General features: G+C 40.5%; 1 protein-coding gene across 2 annotated transcripts in view; it reads left to right on the top strand.

Annotated features, from left to right (window-relative positions):
- The first annotated feature begins 17,331 nt into the window (after window positions 1-17,331).
- CADM2 (cell adhesion molecule 2) overlaps window positions 17,332-22,461 on the top strand; it is a 1,164,623-nt gene continuing 1,159,493 nt past the window's right edge. Inside the window, exon 1 of one of the 2 annotated variants that reach the window (XM_004371338.1) lies at window positions 17,332-18,025. In XM_004371338.1, the coding sequence (XP_004371395.1) occupies window positions 17,965-18,025 (61 nt within the window). In that variant the 5' untranslated portion in view covers window positions 17,332-17,964. The remainder of the gene's footprint in view (window positions 18,026-22,461) is intronic. The other variant, XM_004371337.1, reaches the window with a different exon arrangement.

Genomic DNA, 22,461 nt, shown 5'->3' with positions numbered 1-22,461 from the left:
AAGTGGGTGGCTTTAACAAACAGAAATGTATTTCATCATAGTTTAGGGGGCTGTAAGTCTGAACTCAGGGTACCAGCTCTAGGGGAAGGCTTTCTCTCTTTGTTGACTCTGGGGGAAGGTCTTGTCTCTTTTTGTTGCCCAGTGGAAACTCCAGGTTCTGCTCGGTGCGACTCATCTCAGCCAATAAATGAAAGACCGAGGTGGGAGAGTAGAAAGGTGACTTCATTTCTTTGCACAAGGAAAGGAGACAGTCGGGGCTGTTGCCACCAAGACTGCCCAGTGAGGGCCAGGGGAAAGGTTACTTTTAAGGAGTTTACAAATAGCAAGTTCATACAAGTTACATCAGCAACATTCTTAATCATACTACACAGGTGCAATGGGGTTTACATATAACTTCATGCATTGCCAGGATTTTAATGTAAAGTAACGGGGCTTGCCAAGCAAAGGAAACAAGATTCTAACACAAAGCTACAGGACGTGTCAAGCAAACTGCTTGAGGCAGTGGAATTTTCCACAGTCTGGGGACTCCTGTCTTATTTTTGGCTCTGTTCCTCTGTTCCTTGGCATTCTTCATGTGCCATGTATCTTCCCCTCCATTTGTACTTTTTTCTCCGTGCCTAATATGCTCTATTTATATCTTATAGGTGATTGGCTTAAGACACACCCTACACTGATATGGTTCTATTAACATAACAAAGAAAATCGTATTCCCAAATGGGATAACATTCACTGGTATAGGGGTTTAGGATTTACAACACACATTTTTGGGGGAAAAATTCAATCTGTAACAAGAACCATCCCTCAGGCATAAGTGTCATGAACAGTTGTCAGAAACTTGGGGAATCCGCACTCACTTGTTAGAGCCACAGCAGGGAAAAATTGATTTTGTGGCATCCCAAAGCATTCTAGAATGCATTATTTTTAGCTAAGATTGTAGTATATGGCAATTAGTGTCTCTGGTTCTTTCAATTACCATGTTGTGCTTCCGGTACATTTTTTACTCAAAATAACTAGAATGAGCTAACCTGGGAGATTAATTATTACGTATGGCACTTTATGTGGGAAACATACGTCTATGTTTCAGGAAAAAAATTTCTTAAAAATTGTTGTTTTTAGGATGGCATGCTTCTACTCCATTCCCGATTTTTCCTTGCTTCTTTGCTGTTGAGCAACCTCAATTACTGTAACACTCCTGCCTTTACTATCTCTACCCTGGTAGAAATTGGAAAGAATAAATTGGGCATGGTCAACTGCTTCAACTGCTTTTTTTTCCATCTTTGGTTAAAGATGACTTCCAGGCTCTTCTCCATTTACTCAGTAGTCACTGATCATGTCTTTCCATACACACACACACATGCACACACACATACACTCCTAACCAAGCTTCTTCCAACTTATGCTTCATTAACATTGAGGTTGCTATCTTTGCCTCTAAACGCCTTACTATTTATCTTATTTCTCAATCTGAGTCTAAGCTGAAAAAGAAAGAAGAAAAATATTGAGTCTCTTCAACAACCCCGACAATTGGTTTATTGTTAAGTAACACTAGGAAACAAAAAAAAAGGGTGACAAATTGGGAGAGAATATATGGGGGTAAGAATTTGATGGAACCAGGACATGTGGCTTTGAGCCTTGGGGTCTAAGCCATTTTGACCTTAATGTTTATAGTGGCTTATATTGGGGCTAGTGGGCATTTACAACGGAGCCATTGACTTTTAGCTTCTGTTGTTTGGGCAATAGGGTTTAGCATAAAGGCTGTCTTGGAAGATTGGAGCTGCATGGAAGGGCTAGCAAGCAAAGACAAGGGCAGCATGGACCTCAGCAAAAGCTTGGATGCCTTGGCCAAATATGGCAGACTTTAGGATGTGGGCTGCTGCAGTTTATCTTGAACTACACTTAGAGTATGTATGCTGTCAGGGCCTTAGCAGATGCCTTGGCAGATGCTGGAGGATCACAGAGACCTTAGTGAGCAGGCACAACTGAGGCACACACACAATTATAGGAAAAAAATTGTCTTTACAGGCCATTTAGGTACTGGTTGGCAAAACAATATCTGCTACTTTGAAAAGTCCAAATTCAGGGTGTCAGCTCCAGGGGAAGACTTTTTCTCTCTGTCAGCCTTCTTCTCTTCGGTGTTCTCCTGGACTAGGAGCTTCTCTGCACAGGGACCCGGGCCCAAAGGACATGCTCTGCTCCTGGCATTGCTTTCTTGATGGTATGAGGTCCCCAATTCTCTGCTTGCTTCCCTTTCCTTTTACCTCTTACAAGAGATAAAAGGTGGTGCAGGCCACACCCCGGGGAAACTCCCTTTACATTGGATCAGGGATGTGACCTGAGTAAGGGTGGTGTTACAATTCCACTCTAATCCTCTTAAACATAAAATTACAATCACAAACTGGAGGATAACCACACAATTCTGGGAATCATTGCCTAGCCAGATTGTTACACACATTTTTGGGGGGACACAGTCCAATCCATGACACAGCACTAGGCAGGTTCTAGCTCTAATTTGTGAGGTCCAAGAAGATAGTGTTGGATAGGCTTCCCCACTTCTGCTGAGTCTTTCTCAACTGAATAAAATGAGAGAAAAGAGAATGGTAAAATACTAGAAAAGCAAAACAAGAAACAAAATACTAGACAGACACTTAGCCCACTACTGCAGAAAATGATGCAGCAAAAATGAAATGCTATTCAAGGCTTGTGATGTTAAAAAGGAAAGACTATGGCTCAGGCTTTGATTTTTATTAGATCCCTGGGGCTTGGCTTCAGAAACATTAACAGCAGCTTCAGCTGCAGAGGATGGCTTTTCAGCTAAAACCAAAGGTGTTGGAGTGTAAACATTTTCTAGAAGGTAGGTTTCCTAGACCTAAGGGAGTCCATTGCAAGAAGTAGTGGAAATGACCCAAGAATGACAATGCTTTTTTAAATGAAACTGTGGATTCTATGTAGCTAGATAGAACCTGTACTCAAGTCAGTCCTAAAGTGCCAGAAACAGGCTGAAAGGGGAAAAGACATGAATGTGGTAATCACAGCTCCACAATTCACCAATCTCTTGATAGGAAGGAGTTGCACTTCAGAAGATTCTAGAGCTATAGCCGAGAATGAGTGATCTATGGTCCTTTAAAGGAGGCTAATTTCAAAATTTTCTCCCTCTTCTCTGTTTCAGTCTCTTCACTGAACCTCTGCTATGGTCTCTTCTGGCACTAAAAACTGAGTTCAGAGGACACACTTTTGAATGGAATAAACTTCTAGATGTATAGTAGAGGCTTTTTTTCTACATTTGATTGTCTTGGGTTTTGTGCTGTGAAATATTAGGTGTGCTATTAACTCTTTGGACTCTGTAAAAGGGAGGCACATCTTGGCATTAAACTAATGCAAATTCAGAGGCCCTGAAGAACCACATGCATTCCAATAAGAGATAGTTCTGGATGCAACTAATGAAGGAACACAATTCAGGTGCTGAGGTCCATCTACCTGAGAATATACAGAATATTAAGTTGGGGAGGGTGAGGTTTTACTTTACAATATTTGAAATGTCATATTCAATGGCAAAGAAAATTTGATTCTGGACTTTAATTTCTCTGAGTTTTAACATTTTAGGACTTTAATATTTGAGGGGATTTAATCTTTGTGATTTTAATTCTCCCTTGGAAATTCATAATGGGAGGGAGATTATATTCAAATTTGGGACATCTTTTTGTTGCTGGCATTTTATTGCAGTGCCTTTATGTATTTTGTTCTTGGAGTATGTTGGCTTCAATTTCACTGAAGGGCTTAGATGAGCTATATCGGACCGAGTGAATGTACAACATTTGCAATGAAAAACAGAATAAGGAATAAATATTTAACCTTAGTACAGAGAAGATTTGGAGTTGATGTAATTAATGCTCTGTTCTGACTTAGTTGCATCCTTCAATGGTCCCAGGAGGATAACAAAAGTATAGTGGTTCATGGCGTCATGAAGGTGGGAACAGAACTGACCCACCTGATAGATTGTCAATCTTCTCCCAAGGGAGATAGCCAGAAACCTGCACGCTATAGATTTAATGGTGAAGAATAGTATGTTAAAAAGAAAAACAAAGCAAAACAAAACACACCTCAAGCACTCAAATTAACAAAACAACAACAACAACAAAAACCTGTGGCATATTAAGGGGATGATATCGGGGAAAACACGTCTTCCCTTTTCTATATTTTTCTTCCTGAGATGGAACCTCAATTACTATGAAACTCCTGGCCCCTCTCTACCCCAAAGGAGATGCCATGACCTATCTGACTGGATAATAAAAACATTGGCATGGTTTGACCTTCCCTTTTGCAATTTGGACATGAACTGCTCACAGGGAACAGACATTTCCTCTTGTTCAGGGTTCTGTTCTCAGTTTCACGAGTTTTACCTAGCTGACCACTACTCCCTACCCCTACATTCTTATGGCCCTCCCGCAACACCTGGGAAGGACTGGCCCCTGATCCAGCAGTGCATTTGATGGGAGAATAAGTCTGTAAATCTGGCGTTCAGTTAGCAAACTCCCTTGACCATCAGACTAACATAAATGCTCCAAGTTATCGTTTACCCATTATAAAGCTGGTATTTTTATTCTAATGCCTTTTTCTTTATATTATTTATCAAAATGTTCAGAATTCGGGTAGTAGTGAAAAGTACTATTTATTAGTCCCCTTCAGACACAGAACACATATTATAATATATGCCACTGTTAAGTTTAGGTTTGCTTGAAATCAGATATAATTCTACAACTCCTCCTACATGTAAAGCTAGCAGAAAAGGTAACTTTAGCTTCAGGCTGTTTCTTCCAAAACACTTGGTGGCTGTGAGCAAAATTCACTCTTTAAATCAGGGTGTCTCAGAATCCAGAGAATGATGTGATCCATCTTGTTTCTTGTGAATTATGCAGGCACACACACACACAAAAAAACTAGTCTTATTTAAATAAATTCAAATAAACCTGATATTTGTCACTAAGCTATAGTCACTCTGATACTGTTGTTATCCATGTTTGAAAAAGAAAGGTAACCACCTTCACGGAGGAAGAAATTAGAACTATGAAATTAGAATTTCTGGTTGAATATCTTATCAGAAAATTGTTTACAAAATTATCACTTAAAACATAAGTTTTAAATTATTATTATTTTAAATAATGTTTTAGAAGGTCTAAAGAAGGAATACAAAACACTGCATTTTCTTTCTTTCTAAGTGATGAGAAGTGGAATATGTGGATAAATCCCTCTAGGGTTTTTGGAATGCAGACCAGTAATGAAAGCATGGAACATAGTTTATGAGTTAGAAGGATTATATGTACTATAGAAATAATAGAAGGACAAGTGGGAAAATGAAAAATATAGAAGCCTTGTGTGCCTAAGGAAAGGCATTGACATTTCCAAATGATATTTGATAATGCCATTTCTGTAAATATGTTTTAAGTACAGAAACCTTTTGCATGAAAAACCTGTGGAAACTGTTTTCCTGGGAAGTCTTCAGAGACAACTAAGAAATCTTTAAAAATAGTGCTAGTTCTCACTTCATGGAACGGATATCCAGATATTCTAATGTATGCTGAGGCAAAGTATCACTCTGATGTTCCAGTAATTTCTTCACTTTCCTACTTCCTTCCTATTCTACACCAGGACTCAGTTGTTTTTGTCTGCCGTGGTGCTGAATTATTTCCCACCAGGTCTTGTGCATTGTGAACTCTGTGTATATTGAATAAAGCATACTTTATCTGTCCTTGGTTGGTTTTTCCTAAAAGAGAGAGAGGAAAAAAAGATTTTTAATGGAAATATGCAAGATTTAAAGTCAAATAGGTTTGGCATTTAGTCCCTGTGTATCTTGATCAAGTTATTTAATCTTTCTGAGTTCAGTTTCTTTATTTACAAAATGGTAGTGATAATGTATATATTTTATAGGATTGTTGAGGATTACATGCGGCAATATAAGAGCATCTTACATAAAAATTCTCACAATAAATGTTAGATTTCTTTCTCTTTTCCTATAATATTTTACTGAAAAACTGGTGTCTAAGTCATTGCTGGCTTGTATAGGTTTGGATGACTTCATTCTTGTGACACCACTTGATAAGATAGGCAATCATATAATTTCCAGGTGGATTTTGCATGATAGAGACATTTTTTAGAAGTAGGTAATTTACCATTTTTACCAAAACTAGCCAGTGAATAAAAAATACCTGACAGGACTGTGACAATTTTGCTGTGGAAATATGCCATCTTTAACATTTGGCTGTAAATCAAGAAACATGTTGTTCCATTATTCTCTTCATATTTAAAAAGTTCTGTGACTTTGGGGAAGTCATTAACTTCTTTAAGTGTCCCTTGTAAAATATTGGAGCCCTGGTGGCATAATAGTTAAGAGCTCGGCTGCTAACCAAGAGGTCGGCAGTTCGAATTCATCAGCTGCTGCTTGGAAACCCTACAGGAAAGTTCTACTCTGTCCTTTAGGGTTGCTATGAGTCAGAATTGCCTTGATGGCAACAGGTTTTTGTAATATATTAAAACATTTTATTCTATGAAGGTGGCTAATTAAAATAATCTGTATATAGTCATTCAGCTCAAAAAAAAAAAAAAAATCAAACAAAATAACCGCAATAGAAATTTAAGCAAGGCTCTAGAATTGCCTGTTCCCAAATCCTGTTTCCCACATCAAGCCAGTGGTAACTAATGCCTCCACCTGAGGGCTCATGATCATCAAAATTCTAATACTTTTTCTTTTTTTCACACTAGGCAAGGAGTCAATTAGTATTCCATGCCTCGTATTTAATTGGCTCATTATCAAGTTCCATTCTTTCAACTTGTGTCCTGCAAGTGGGATCATTTTCCATGTATTATACACCCCAAATTTCTATTTTCATGTTGCTCTTTGTGTCTCCAAGTTTGTGTTTCCTTTCTCTGACCCTAGGTTTTAGATCCTTGTCTACCCTATGTAGCAGTAGAGGCATATTTCCTATATAACTGCATAAGCATAGTGTATATCTGCCTGCCTTGCTGAACTGAATATTTCCTCTATGAGTAACCCCAGACAATTTAGATAGCTTGCCAGCTAGCGCTATTTCAGCTAACTCTAAGTTACCACTCAAATCTTTAAAAAAAATAATAAACTTTTTTTCCCCTAGAGCACCAAATAGTTTAGTTCAAGGTTGGAATTCACATGACTGTGTCTGTGTGTGTTACTAAAGATTTAGATAATGGAATTAAGAGTTAGTCCAATGTGATATTGAGTTGGGTCAAGTTGCTCTGATCTTAGGAACCTAAATTAGAATTTAAAATAACCTTGACAAATTAGAGAAGTCATCCATCAAAAACTGTATGAAATTTAATAGGGACAAGTGCAGGGTGGTACACGGGGGAAAATAAGGAAGTATGCATGCAATAAGTACAAGACTGACTCTAAGTAATCCTGAAAAAAAAGATATCCAGAAACTATTAGGGAGAAAGGCTGGAAATTAATCAGCATTTAACTGTCGTTAATTTTCAAAAGCTGATGTGACACTTAGATACACAGTATTATGCGCTATCATAGAAAAGCAGAGGAGGCATCTTTTAGCTCTATAAATCTGAGAATAATCCTCTTCTAAATGTTGCCAGTAGTGAGAACTTTATTACAGTAGTGTGTTTATTTTTTCTGCAATATTTATTGAGACCCTACTGTGTAGTGTGTGAAGTCCTAAAGAGTATCATTTGACCCTTCATTCTAAATGCCATGGGTAACAAAATCAGCTTATTGCCAATGTCAATGTCTCCTGTAACATAGTCTATCCTTTCATTGTATTCTCTAGTGGACCTCTTATGTTTTGACTTTGCAGAATATTTTCCTTTTAGGAACTGCTCTCTCCCCATCTGGTGGGTGGTTTCATTAGTGACACATCCACACCTTCACTGTCACTGGCCAATTAGAATGAGTCAACTGAACTGTGGGCTTGTATCATAGATGAGCTCTTTCTAAGTCATTCCACGACTCTTCTTAAAGTTATGAAGAAATGACCTTTCTATTTTTCTGTCAGATCCCTCCATATAAGTATGGGTAAGCCTAGAGATTCATTGGCTTTTTTTGCTTCTCTCTGTGGAGAACATGCTTGAGCTTGAACTAAAGTAAAGGGAATAAGAGTTAAAAATAATATTGCCTGAGCCCTTGGATCAAAGTGGACTTAAGCGAGCCCCATTTCTGGACTTTTAAGTTAATGAGCTCAGTTAAATAACATTCCTTATTTTTGACTAAGTTACTTTGATTTGAGCCACAGTGTAAATGATACTCTGGGTAGGTAAGATTTCCCCCAAGAGAATGGAGGGTTGTACAATCAATGTTATGAGAAAGAGGCAGATCTAAGCTGAAATAAACAAAACTATATTAGGTAGGGTCTTGGGTCATGTCTGAGAGGTAAATCTTATTTCCTCTGAGCTTTAACATCTGGGAGCTAGACCTAGAGTTGTGAAAATGTCATGGTAGTGATAATGAATGCTATTATGATGTTTATCAAATGAAGAGTACCTAGTGCCAAGACAGCACTGTCCAGTAAAACTTTCTGTGATGGAAATCTCTGTCTGTGCTGTCCAATAATAATTAGCCACATATAGATATTGAGCACTTAAATTGTGACTAGTATAACTGGAGACAATATAATTTTTGTTTTAATTTTAACTACATTAAATGAAATTTAAATGGCCACACATGATCAGTGGCTACCATTTCATTCTAGAGAACAAGCCATATATTTAAGCTGTAATAGCCACCTGTATGTTACTTTCCACATTCATTTTCTACTGTTATTGCCTATCATTTTAGTAATCATTAGTTTGTGGCTTCAAGACGTGTTCTCCTTTTTTCCAAAGTGTTAAAAGGAGAAGAGCACTTGTCTATATCCAAGGATATGTGGCGGTGACTAGTGAATCTCAGGAGACAAAAGTTGTTGTTTTCAACTCTCTTCTCAATGTGGAAACACTCCCTTCAGAGTAACAAAAGTTTTGTTTTATTAAGGAACAAATAAGATGCTCCCTTGAGAAGTAGATCAACTTGGTCACTCAAGTAATGGAATTATAAAACTCGAAAACCCATTGCCAGAGTCAATTCCAACTCATAGTGATCCTATAGGACAGAGTAGAACTGCCCCATAGGGTTTCCAAGCAGTGGCTGATGGATTGGAACTACCGACCTTTTGGTTAGCAGCTGAGCTCTTAACCACTGCACCACCAGGGCTCCAATGGAATTATGAGGTAGCTTAGTTTACTTTGCCTTTGCCAACAATCAAGTGAAATCATATAGTTCTTGACATGTCATTCATTTCAGCGATTTTAGCTACCAACACAACTCCTTTTCTTTAATTTGGATTAAAAACATAATCCTTGGTGGTTTCAGGATTATTAGCCTGGCCTGGTTCAGTTCTACACAAGCACTCAGTAATACTACTAAAAGAATTTCTACTGAATACTAGTATAAATACAATTTCCTAAAACAAGCAAATACAAAGATTACTAAAAATAAATAAATATTAATTGACATTTAAACAATGCAGACTTTAATAATCCATTACAGCTATTCCTAGGACATTGGTGGTTCAGCGACAGAATTCTCGCCTTGCAGGTGGGCGTTCCAGATTGAATTCCCAGCTGATGCACGTCATGCTCAGCCACCACCCATCTGTCAGTGGAGGCTTACGTGTTGCTATGATGTGCTGAACAGGTTTCAGTGGAGCTTCCAGACTAAGACAGACTAACAAGAAAGTCCTGGTGATTCACTGCTAAAAATCAGCCAAAGAAAACCCTACCCATCACAACAGTCCAATATATAATCAATCATAGCGATGCTGCAGAACCAGGCAGTGTTTTGTTCCAATGTGCATGGGTTTACCATGAGTTGGAGCTCAACTCAACGGCAGTTAACAACAACATAGCTATTCCTATCTGTTTACTCCAAACTATTTGCTATTGAAAAATATCAGGAAAATTTTACAAATGGACAACTGTGGATATGCATATGGAGTGTGGTCACTTAAACGACTTTCATTGGATGGCTATTTTACTCATTCCTGAATAGTTTGTTTTTTTGGTTTTTGTTATTTTTAATTAACCCATGTGGAATTCTTTTGCAAACAAAAATCTGAGTGGAATTTTTTTTTAAGTGTTGAATTTTTAGTTTGAGTGATAATACTTAAGAATACTTGGAATTATTAAAGGGTATGATACCTTAGAAAAAGCCAAAAAACAAGGTAGATAAAGGAAACTGAATTTATCTAAGTTAAAATAAAGTGTATTCAGCTTTGTATAGAATGCACCCATTCCTTTAGCAAATATGTATGAAGTGATTAATACATTTCAATCTTTTGCTAGGTGCTGGGAATCCAGAAGTTGACAGACTGAAGTTCCTATATTTTTGCAGTTTACATTCCAGTTGAGGAGAAAATCAATACACAAGTAAACAAATGATATAAACAGTATAAGTTCAGATTTATAATGGACATAAAGAAAAATAAAACAAGATAGGCATGTGACTAGATGAGGGAAGTGGAGTCATCAGTAATTTCCTGAGGATGTCACATTTGAGCATACTCCTCTGTAAAGACTGTTCCAGGTAGAAAAACTCCATGCACAAAAATCATGTCTCAGGTATGAAATTGGTTTAAGTGGATGTAGAATCATTGTTGTCAGAAGGTCTTGTTTGCTTGTTTACTTTGTTTCTTAATAAGGCCTATTTTCAATATAATAGTGTCCTAGAATTGTATCTTCTTGAGGAGACCTGGTGGTGCAGTGGCTAGGCACTTGGCTGCTAACCAAAAGCGAGGCAGTTCGAACCCACCAGCCGCTCTGAAGGAGAAAGATGTGGTAGTCTGCTTCCATAAAGATTACAGCCTTGGAAACCCTATGGGGGGCAGTTCTACTCTGTCTTATAGGGGCACTATGAGTCAGAATCGACTTGACAGCAATGGGTTTGGTTTGGTTTTGTGATGTTTCCATTTATTTTTGGTCATTTTCATGAATACTATTTTACATATTACCAATTAAACTCCTGGATTATATGATCTTCTATAAAGTAGGGGGATCTCTAAGGTGAATATTTGCTTCTTCAGATGAAAATGGAAGGAAAAGAATTATCCCTCTTGATGAGTTTAAGAAAGAATGTGATTACCACATATCTTAGATTATTTGGTGGCGCAGTGGTTAATAGCTCAGCTGCTAACCAAAAAGTCAGTAGTTTGACCCAAATCCACCAGCCACTCCTTGGAAACCCTATAGGGGTAGTTCTACCCTGTCCTATAGGGTCACTATGAGTCAGAATCAACTCGAAGGCCACGGGTTAGAAACCCTGGTGGTGTTGTGGTTAAGAACTATGGCTGCTAACCAAAAGGTCGGCAGTTTGAATCTACCAGGTGCTCCTTGGAAACTCTATGGGGTAGTTCTACTCTGTCCTATCTGGTTGCTATGAGTCAGAAATCAACTCTGTGCCGGTGGGTTTGGTTGTGTTTTTTTTAGATTTAATTTAGATTCAATCATTGTCAAGATAGAAGCTATGTGACATCATGAGGCTATTTTTACTCTGTATATTGAGTTTGTATATGGGAATGTGGGCATGTTGGCTATATTGCTACTGTTGTTGTTGTTGTTAGCTGATGTCAAGTTGATTCCAAATCATGGCGACCCCATGAGTGCAGAGTAGAACTGCTCCATAGGGTTTTCAAGGCTGTGACCTTTCAGGAGCAGATCCCTAGGCCTGTCTTCCAAGGTACCTCTGGGTGTGTTCTACCTGCTAACCTCTCAGCTAGGAATCTAGCACTTACCTGTTCCTGCCACCCAGAGATTCCATGTGGCTAGTAGGCTTATTTGTATAAAAAGGCAGAAACAGTTCATTTTGAGACTGTGAATTTCTGAATATTTGTGAATTTATTTTTATCACTTTCATATGCTGTCATCAATGTGAGTTGAAATTCTAGTAATAAGACATTTAGTATGTTGGAGTCGGTTTCGACCCACAGCAACCATATGTAAAACAGAACAAAACACTGCCCAGTCCTATGCCATCCTGTTATGCTTGAGCCCATTGTTGCAGCCACTGTGTCAGTCTATCTCATTGAGAGTCTTCCTCTTTGTCTCTGCCCTCTACTTTACCAAGCATGATGTCCTTCTCCACAGACTGTTGCCTCCTGATAACATGCCCAAAGTATGTGAGATGAAGTCCCGCCATCCTTGCTTCTAAGGAGCACTCTAGCTATACTTCTTCCAAAACAGATTTGTTCATTCTTTTGGCAGTCCATGGACTATTCAATATTCTTTGCCAACATCATAATTCAAAGACATAAATTCTCCTTAGGTCTTTTTTATTCATTGCATATGTGGTGATTGAAAACACCATGGCTTGGTTCAGGTGCATCTTAGTCCTGGTGTGAGATAAAATAATAAGTCATAACCATGAAGGAGAACACTGAATATTTTTATAAACCATAGCAAAATGCTTAGTTAAAAATCCATTTAAAAGCAGTCAATGTTACTATATGCTATAGAATATACAGAGCCCGGATGGTGCAGTTGTTAAGTGCTCAGCTGCTAACTGAAAGGTCAACAGTTCGAACCCACATGCTGCTCTTCGGGAGAAAGATGTGGCAATCTGCTTCTGTAGAAATTCCAGCCTTGGAAACCCTATCGGGCAGTTCTACTCTGTCCTATAAGGTTGCTATGAGTCAGAATCAATGGCAACTGGTTTATAGTATATATACTATATACTATAGTATATGTACTAATATACTATATACTACAGTATATGTACTAATATACTATATACTATAGTATATGTACTAATATACTATACCCATGGCTTCTTAACATCTCTGCAACACAAGCAGCTGACCTCATATTTAAAATGCCGGCGAGCATAGAGAATGACAATCAATGCTTCCAGGACTCAATAAGCTAATTTTCTTCCACAATGGTCTACGTTTTCAGCAGGCCATGAAATTTCTTTTTCTAGGTTAATTTACTGCAAGAGTCAATTTGCTATGAGCGTCAATTTACCATGGATTTTTAGTCTATGGGATCTACAATGACGGTATATTTTTAAAGTGTTTAGATATTTCAACTAAATTTAATATTTAAAAAAATATATAAATATTCTAACTAACCATGTGAAATCTCAGGAAATTTATCCATAGTGGTAAAAAGTGACACATGATAATGTTCCCATTCTCATTTCAATAATTTTTACCACAAATAAAACTGTTGACAATTTATTTTGCTTCCAGTGGAAAAAAATAATAGAAAGAGAAGCATAGCCATTACAGTTGTGATAAATCCCTTTTTTTTTTTCAAACTGGTGTGGAAACAATAGTAAAATACAAGCTAAGTGGAACCCCCTCTGATGAAAACTATTTTAAAAGAACTCTAGTACGTATAGTCTGGGAAGAGAGTGGGGCGTGGTTTGAGGAGGGCTGTCATCCTATTGTGTGACAATACAAAGAGGATCATCATGTCAAGGCAGGGAAAAACTATGAGCCATCTTTATATAACAACTCATTGCCATCTAGTCGATTCTGATTCGTAGTGACCCTATAGGACAGAGTAGAACTGCCCCACAGGAGCGGCTGGTGGATTTGAACTACTGACCTTACTAGGGCTCCTTATAACAAAGTGAGTATTAAATCAATGGATTTCATTTAAAGCACTAAGTTCTATCCATTCTTTAAACTTATTTTAAAACATGAAATTAAATATTTTTCTTTGAAGTGAAACAGAATGCAGGGCTTAATAATAAAGTAAAAAAAAAAAAAAAAAAAAAAAAAAACCTCCCAAACAAGTTTAATATTTAAGACCATTACATGTAGGGATGCATGAATAGATGCCATCTTTTGGTAATTTATGAAATCAATTCATTGTCTGATGATTCATAAGAAGTCAGTTAATTTGTACATTTGCTGCCACACTGATAATATATGTAGACAACAATAGCCTTAAAACTATGAATTTAAGTTATTTAAGGATATTTAATTGCATTCTGAGAATTGTTGTAAGTTTTAGAAATAAGTTGATTCATACAATGAGGATTCTATTAGATTTTGACCAATAAATGCCACACTTCTGTAAAATATTGAAAGAATCTAGTCATCTTACAATCACTGAACAATTGATATTTTTTAAGTTAATTGATTAATACCAAAACTAAACCCACCATGTCGAGGGGACTCCAAGTCATAGTGACCCTATAGGACAGAGTCAAACTGCCCCATAAGATTTCTAAGGCGCCACATCTTTCTCCCGCAGAGCAGCTGGTGTTCTCGGTTAGCAGCCAAGCTCTTTAACCACTGTGCCGCCAGGACTCCTTGACTGACTTATAACATCTAAAGAATTGAATGTTTAAAAAAAATATAGTGTTATCTGCTTTTTGCACATGAAGATGATATTATTTATCCAAATGGCCAGAGCTCATGTTTCGAGTGATTTCTTTCTCCTGAGGACTGGAATAAGTGCAAGCTCTCTCTTCCAGTCTCCTGGGTGTGTGGGCTAAAGAGAGCTCTTAATCACATGAAAGTTTATGACTGTCACCACAATCAAACTTGTAAGCATTTTTAAGCTATCTAATTAAATTAATCAATTTATTCCATAATTTACAAGAAGAGTTACTTTTGTTTTGTGAGGAGAAGGAGCCTCCTGGGGTTCCTGAAAATAGTAATTGAGCAAATATCCTCTAGGCCTTTTAGTCTCCTCCCTTTCATAGAACACCCACTGGAATTCTCCCAGAGGATGAGGATGTGGTGAAGCATCATGAAAGACCATTGCTTCTGTATGCACGTGCAAGTCACCCTGAATCTTGTCACTACGAAGATTTTGATTAGAAGGTTTGGGGCAGGGACTGAGCACCATATATTGAGTAACAAAGCTATAGACAATTTTAAGATAGAAATCCTAATTGCTCTAGAGGTTAACAACACGAACAAAAACCTAATCTGCTTTAGAGCGTTGATCACAAATCCTGAGATAACCAAAACCCACTGCTGAGGAGTCGATGCTGAGTCATAATGACCCTATAGGACACAGTAGAGCTGCCTCATAGGGTTTCCAAGGAGCAGCTGGTGGATTCGAACTACCAACCTTTTGGTTAGCAGCTGAACCCTTAACCACTGTGCCACCAGGGCTCCAAAATGTGGTACAGCTGGGATTTGAACCCAGATATTCTGGCGCCAGAGATGGTACTTTTGAGCCTACACTGCACTCCCTGCCGGAGAATATTCAAATAGAATGGAGCATTTTCTTAAATGTAACAATCTTAGAGTAATGAATTTTTCTAGATCAGTGTAATTTTAGAAGTCATCTAATACAGCTCTTTCATACTATAGTTGAGGAAACTGAGGGTCAGGAAAGTTGAATATATGCCCAAGGTTATACAACTAAGCTGTAAGATGTGCACTAGAACCCAGGAACCCTGAATACCACTACAATAAAAAAAAAGTCAAACTTTGGCATTTCCCTGTATTATATTCTTCCTGACACAAAACCTAAGCGTGAGTCAATAAAGATTAGAATTTCACCTTTTGATGCTCACAATAGTGTAAATGATAGCAGTATCCTTGGACTTACTGACTTTCCAAACAGCTAAAACTCACAGTAGGCAACTAACTCCCACAATAACAAGAGTATTCACACATCCTCTTTCTTCTAGAGTCTGCTCATGGTTTTATTATGGACATTTTGCTTCTTAATTTTGAGAACCTGGGGAGAAAGGTGTGCAGAGAAATGAACGGGTCATTATTTAAAAGGCAAGGGTTGCATTTGTAAAAGGTTGTGGCAAAGTAAGCAACAAATGGGAAAGAGTGAAGGGCATCAATATTGATCTTGCCTCTCATCTTTCGCTCTGTCTTCTTACTTGCAGGTTTCTATTGTGTAGTCTCTCAAACAAAGCTGACTTTCTTTATGGTGTGACTGATTTAACACTACTGAACTATTCCATCATTGGTTAATTTGGTCCAATTAAAAACCAGTCATAGACGAAACCCTGGGAATGAAGCTCATTTGGAAACAAATCTTCTGATTAATTTATCTAGCTCACTTATGTCTCCTCTTCTAAAGGATGGATTTCAGGGTGCTGTTTTATAGCGGTGGTTCTTTCCAGCTTCCTGGAATGGCTTTCTATGGCCATCCTTGTTGGGTACTTGAAGAAAATATAGTTGTGCTTTTCTTTCTTCCTTAAGGCCACTGCCAAAACATTTAAAGAAGTTTGACTAAGATTTTCTGCTACCTTGAATTAGAAAATTTCAACTAATCAGCTATCAAAAAACAAAAACCAAACCAGATGCAGTCGAGTTGGTTTCGATTCAAGCCAGCGACCCTATAGGACAGAGTAGAACTGTCCCCATAGGGTTCCCAAGGAGCAGCTGGTGAATTCAACCACGACCTTTTGGTTAGCAGTGGAACTCATCCACTACGCCAGGAGGGCTCCAAGCCACTATCTATAAAGCACTTACACATTGTGTGGCCCTGTACTAACATGTTTGCATTCTCACCTAGTCTTCACAATTCTAAGAGTTAAGTACTATTTTTATCCACATTTTGCAGTTGAGAAGGCTTCAGATTTAAACGTTCTAGTAAATCACCTAACATGATGAAGCAAGAAGCGACAAAAATAGGATTTGAACCGACGTCGGCCTGATCCCAATGCTGATAATATCACCCACTAGGCTCTACTGAGATTCATAGTTAGACTAGGTCAAAATCCAGAAGAAGAATAAATAAATAAATAAATAGCCTCCACCCCTAACTTTTTTCTCTCTGCCATACTAGTTCTTGCAGGCAGGTAGGTGTTCCATTCCCTATACTTAGCCTCTCCCACGCCCTCTGCTATCTTTCCCTTTCACTGCTGGGAGCGTCAGAGATTGCTACTGCAGCTGGTGAGTGGGCAGGTGCAGCCGCCATCTGCTCTAGGAGTCCAAATGCGCACAAGAACTTCGCACCCAGGACCTGGCTCAGGCACTAAGGGCTTCAGAACCTGCTGGGGACAAGGCTAACCCCGCCCCCTCGCGGTAGCAATTGGCTGAATCCTTCCCAACTGCAGACAACTGATTAATGAAGGTGGCTGCCCCCCTCGCAAGTTAGTGCGAGGCATCTCTCAAGAGGTGAGACCCGCCAGGGTGCGTGAATGGGGGTTTCAGTTCTTCCTGCCCGAAGGGTCCTTGAGAAGCCTGTTTGTTTTTCCCGGCTCTTGGCTCCACCCATCACATTCTTTCATTGGCCAAACCTGGTAGGTGTGTGTGTTCCCATTGGCCGGGGGGCGGTGTCTGTCCCTGGCCAGGGTGAGGGCGGGGCCTCGCCGCGCTGAGCTTGCCCTTGTGTCTAGTGCTCGCTAGAGCTGCCGCCGCTGCAGCCGTCGCCGCCGCCGCCGCTGCTTTTGCAGCAGCCCGAGCATCCCGGAGTCGCTGCCGCTGCCGCCGCTACCGCCACCAGCGCTGCTTCCTCTGCTACCACCTCCCCTCTCAGGACCCGAGACACCGGAGCACGAGCGGCGGCTGCTGCTTGCTTGCTCCCCCTCTCCTTCCCGCCCCTCCCCTCCGTGACCTACGCACTCCTTGCAGCCCTCACCGCACCTTCTCCGACACCCCGGCATCCCTGCACCACCTGCTCGGGCACCCTCGGCGGGGCTCTGGGACTTGCTGTGCGCGCCGAGAGGAAGGCAAGCCCCGAACCCGTGCCTGCCAGACCGGCTGTCGCGGCTGCACCACCAGCAGGAGGAGGAGGAGGAGGAGGAGAAGAAACTATTTCGCCCACCGAAAGCCCATTCTGCGAGTGCTTGGCCGCTGACGCTTTTGCTGCCGCCGCTCCGCGTCCGTGGGTTCGAACACCGCAGCGGCTGGGCGGGTGGGTCCGGCGGGCGCCGCAAGAAGACACCCGCGGAGCCCTGCACTCGTGTGCCCCGCTCACCAGCATCTCCTAGCCCCCTCATTCCTCCCCCAGCCCTTTAGAGAAGGGACCATGATTTGGAAACGCAGCGCCGTTCTCCGCTTCTACAGTGTCTGCGGGCTCCTGCTTCAAGGTAATCCCCGCCCCGCCGCGGGGAGCATCAACTTCACGCCCATTCCCCATCATCCCCACTCCACCCCATATTTCCACTCTCCCACTTCCAGTCCCCCAGTCCCTAGCGGTTTCCACCCCCTCCCCCTGCTCCCCGGTGCGGCAGGGGGCAGTGGCAGTTCGCACCGGCCCCACGAACCTCTAGCGGTGGCTCAGCCCTGCTCTCCCGGCAGTCAACCCCTCACGCGGCACCTTTCGCCTTTTCATTCACCTGAGCTTCCCACATCTCACTCTCCATCCCCGCCAGCACCCCCCTCCCACGCCTTTTGGCTGGCAACTTGTGCCTTCTCTGAACATTCCACCCTCACGCCAACCCCCACCAGCTACCTGCCACATCACTCTCCTGACCGACCCTCTCCATCTCTTGTCATGTCTTTAACCTCCCCCTTTGCGGGTCACCTCTTCCTTTCCCCTTCTTCCCACCGTCATCATATCCGTGTGTCTTTAAAAAGTGTGTGAGTGCCTGAGACGGCGAGAACAGCAGCAGCGGCAGCACCGTGTGCATTGCAATAACATCCCCGGGGGGGAAATGTGTTGTGAGACGTGTCATTCACCTAGGAAGAGAGAGGAGACTGTGTCTGGGATTAAAAAAAAAAGAAAGAGAAAGAAAGAATGACTAAATAAAGCAAGAAATAAAAAAGAGAGGGAGAGCATGGGAAAAATAAAAAGACCCAAACCCACTTTATCAACAAACCCACTTTTTATTATTCCATCTGTGTCGTTTTATTTATTTATTTATTTTATGCAAAGGGATATCTGTACCCTAGCATTTACTTTACTGCCCAGGGATTTTGTCTTGGCTTCTCTTTCAGTCCTCTTTGCCGCTTCTTTCCATAATTAATATTATCTTTTCACGTGAAATGTGAGAACCCCTGAGACCGCAGTGGAGGGAAACCGCACAAAACACTGTTTTTAAGCCAGTCATTGGTTTGGCTGCGGGGTGGCTAGGGAATTGGGGTGCACTCTTCCCCAGACCCTCTGTTTTGGAGAAAAAAGGGTGGGGGCTGTGTGGAATGGGAGGACGATGCTGATTATGAAATAAATGGCAATGCATGGAGTAGGAGTGCATGGGAAGAGGACACTTTTGGGTGGCGGAGGAGGCGGAGGCGGCATGCCAGGGGTGGGTGGGCAGGGACTGTATGCCGGAGGATTGTTGCTTTGAAGAGAGTAGTGTAGGGATGCGGCTTGCGTGTGAGATATAGAGAGGATGGATGTGAAATGTTGGTTGATAGGAATTTTTTAAGCTAGGTGACTCTTGATTTCTTGATGAATGTTTGCTCACCTCTAACACCTCTGTCATTTGTGTATTTGTGGCAAAGATAAGTTGATCAAATGCGCTTGTCCCTGGGTATAAGGCATCTGAAAGTAAGACACACGTAGAATCACAGGCGTGCAAAACCCAATCGGCCTTTGGAGGATTTAAATGAGGTCAGTGAAGCACCTTTCAGCAAGTTCTTGGAATGCATGCTGTCTCCCACCCTCCTCGGGGGTATAGACCGGGGCCGTATTTTATTTATGCATATTTATGAATGTGGAATAAGAATTTTCCTGAATTAACTAACTGAGGTTGCGGAGATGTTTCTTAGAATATTGTGGTAATTTTGTGTATTTTATGTGGGATGTAAATTTCAGATATGTCATGTGCCAGAACCTCCGAGAAGGCAGACAGCAGGTTCTCCCTGCTTACCCCTCGTCCCACTTCCTACCGCTCACACCCCCCATCTTCCCATAAGTAACCGGCTGGCTGACACATTACTTAGGTTTCTAATCCGTGCTGAAACATCCTCCCAGAGACCCCACTTCACCTCTCAGTAACTTGCATTTCTCAGCTCTGCTGTCTGTGTGTGTCTGTGTGTGTGCGCGCGCGCGCCAGCGTGCGCCGTGTAGGGGGAGTGTGATGTGGGGGGAAATCAGTTAATATGGTGATTGCAATGAAAATTCGACACCGCTGGATGTGTTTTCCCTGCCAATCTGTGTGTGCTGACCCCGGCACGTCATTGCACACATTGCTGCGCTGGTGCGAGTAGATTATTTATTACAGAGCATGTGGGCAATGGACTGCACTTGGGGGTCGCCTCCTCTCTGCCTTCAACATTTCCCTGTGAATTGTCTATTCAGTGCACTGCAAAATAACTGTCTACTAGTGCCTCTCTCTCAGCCTGGAGGAGGATTTACTCTTTCTCTACCCCGGGAGATTCCATCAGCCGCAGTCAGGGCATGGGTCTCTTTTATTAAGTATAAACCAATGATAAAGACAGTGCTGTTTTTCATGGCAGACTGGGGGGTGGGGACCGGGTGTGGATATGCCAGAGAAAATGCACCACTGCAACCAGCGGTACCAGCAGCAGGTCCAAATAAATAAATAAATAAATAAGCGTCCTATACAGCAACCAGGGAAAGAGCACAAGCCCATCAATGTCTGTGTACTTATGAGCATCTTCGATCAGACCATAGTAAAACAGCGAAAGAGAAAAGAGGATTAAACTAAGAAGTGGGGGGGGGGGGCACAAAGCACCACTGGATTGTCTTCTCGTGTTTATGGCTGCCTCACATTTATCAAACCCTGCTCCACAGACACATCACACTTTGTAGATATTGTCAGTTCTTGCTCAAACAAATTGCTAGCGCTTTCCTTGTCTTAGTCTTGGCTGAAAACATTGCTTCAGGGTTCAGATTTATGTTTCTTCCACCACCCTACTGTGTTATTAGGGCTGGGTTAGGTTGTAAAATGAAGTTTTATTTCCTGGACACAGGTTAAATACTTAGCAGGTCTTTCCTTTCTATGTATAAGGAAGGCGGGGATGGGGGGGCACAGGGGGACTAGTGAGTGACTATATTTAGCTAGGAGGAGTCTCCTCTGCCTGCTAGGAATTATGACTAGGCAAATAATATAGTCAGTCAACAGCTTTTTTTTATGCTTTATCAGCGCTATCATGGTATTCTGTCACTTAAGTAATACTAACGAATTTATTAATCCCTTGTATTATGTTTCCCCTTTCTTACCTTTCTGTGTGCATTGTTTTAGACCAGGAGACTTAGTTGAACTTATTTTCTTTGTGTTTTAACTCACAATCTTTTACACTCTAACCAATTTTTGTTTTTCCTGGAATGCAACATTAGTTTTGTGACTTATTAATAGGTAGAGTCATAAACCAGTAGTGAGAATCAAGTCAATGATAAAATAGGTTTTAAAAAAAGGCTCAAAAACCAAAAAAAAAAAAAAGACTTTAATAGTTGTACTCTATAACATCTCTGTTTGTCTTCAAAGCGTGTTTAGGAAATGAATATTTAGACACAAAATAAATGTATGTTTCTGACCAAACTATAACTTGGAGTGTAGACTACTTGGGTAATATAATTTGATTCCGTTTAAGCTATAAAGCATCTTATTTTCCTCCATCGTAGAAAGAGGAAAAATCTGAGGTGAGGGCAGGGGACACTTTAGAGAAATAAATTTCTTTAGAATAAGGAGTGGGAAAGCTTGCCACCTGTAACTAAAACCTCTCGTCTATAGAGTAGATCCAGTTCAATTGCTAGCCCTCGCTGAAGCTATATCCCTTTCCATGCCTGAGGGGGCACTGCAAAAATGCAGTGTCCTGTTCAGCACAAGAAACAATACTAGAAAGGGCAAGAATAGAGCAAAAAAAAGAAAGAAAGAAGGAGAATATCAAAATAGAACAAGAAATAGACACCCATAGAGAGATCTGACTTTGGTGAGAACCTTTTTTCTCCATTTTAGAGTTAGTCTTATGCAAAAACTATCCAACATTAAAACACTGGTGTTTTAATACTTTTTTGCCATGGAATATTCTAGTTAAGTTTGTTATATTTGGAAAGAAAGATCTGCAGATGAATGGTCAGTTGCACATATATAGTACGTGTTTCAGTATGTGTTATTCTCCTCCCCTTACAGTTTTAGGAAGCCTGTTATAAATATGTCTCTTCCGCTTTTACCTCTACATGTAATAATCTTAGTCTTGCCAAGCTCATTACTTATGCCAAATGGCAGTGCTTGGAATGCAGCTCGCTCTTCCTTTTTTTGATTAACTGCTGAAACTTCGAAAAGTGGAGTCTGTACATATGTAACAATGACTATGACTTTAACAGTCAAACATTAGACAGTAGCTAAGAAAAATCTCCCCTGCAAAGAGGTGCTTATGCACTAATTGTGTATCAGGATATGGAAGCTCATTTCATTGTCTTTTCCCCATTTCTACAACTATTAGAACTCTGGGAACATAACATGACAAAGCTAAGATCAGCTGAGATGGCCCCTTCCTGCATGCTCCATTAGAAGTTTAGATCCTTGAAGATTATTTGTGATGAATTTAAATAGTGAGATAATATATTTTTTTCTTAAAGAAGAAAATCACTGTAATGAAGAGAAAATGGATGTAG

Source organism: Trichechus manatus, unplaced genomic scaffold, assembly GCF_000243295.1.
Source record: "Trichechus manatus latirostris isolate Lorelei unplaced genomic scaffold, TriManLat1.0 scaffold00012, whole genome shotgun sequence".
NCBI lineage: Eukaryota > Metazoa > Chordata > Mammalia > Sirenia > Trichechidae > Trichechus > Trichechus manatus.
The sequence above is the reverse complement of the archived record's forward strand: the minus strand, read 5'-3'. Positions and strand labels throughout refer to the sequence as shown.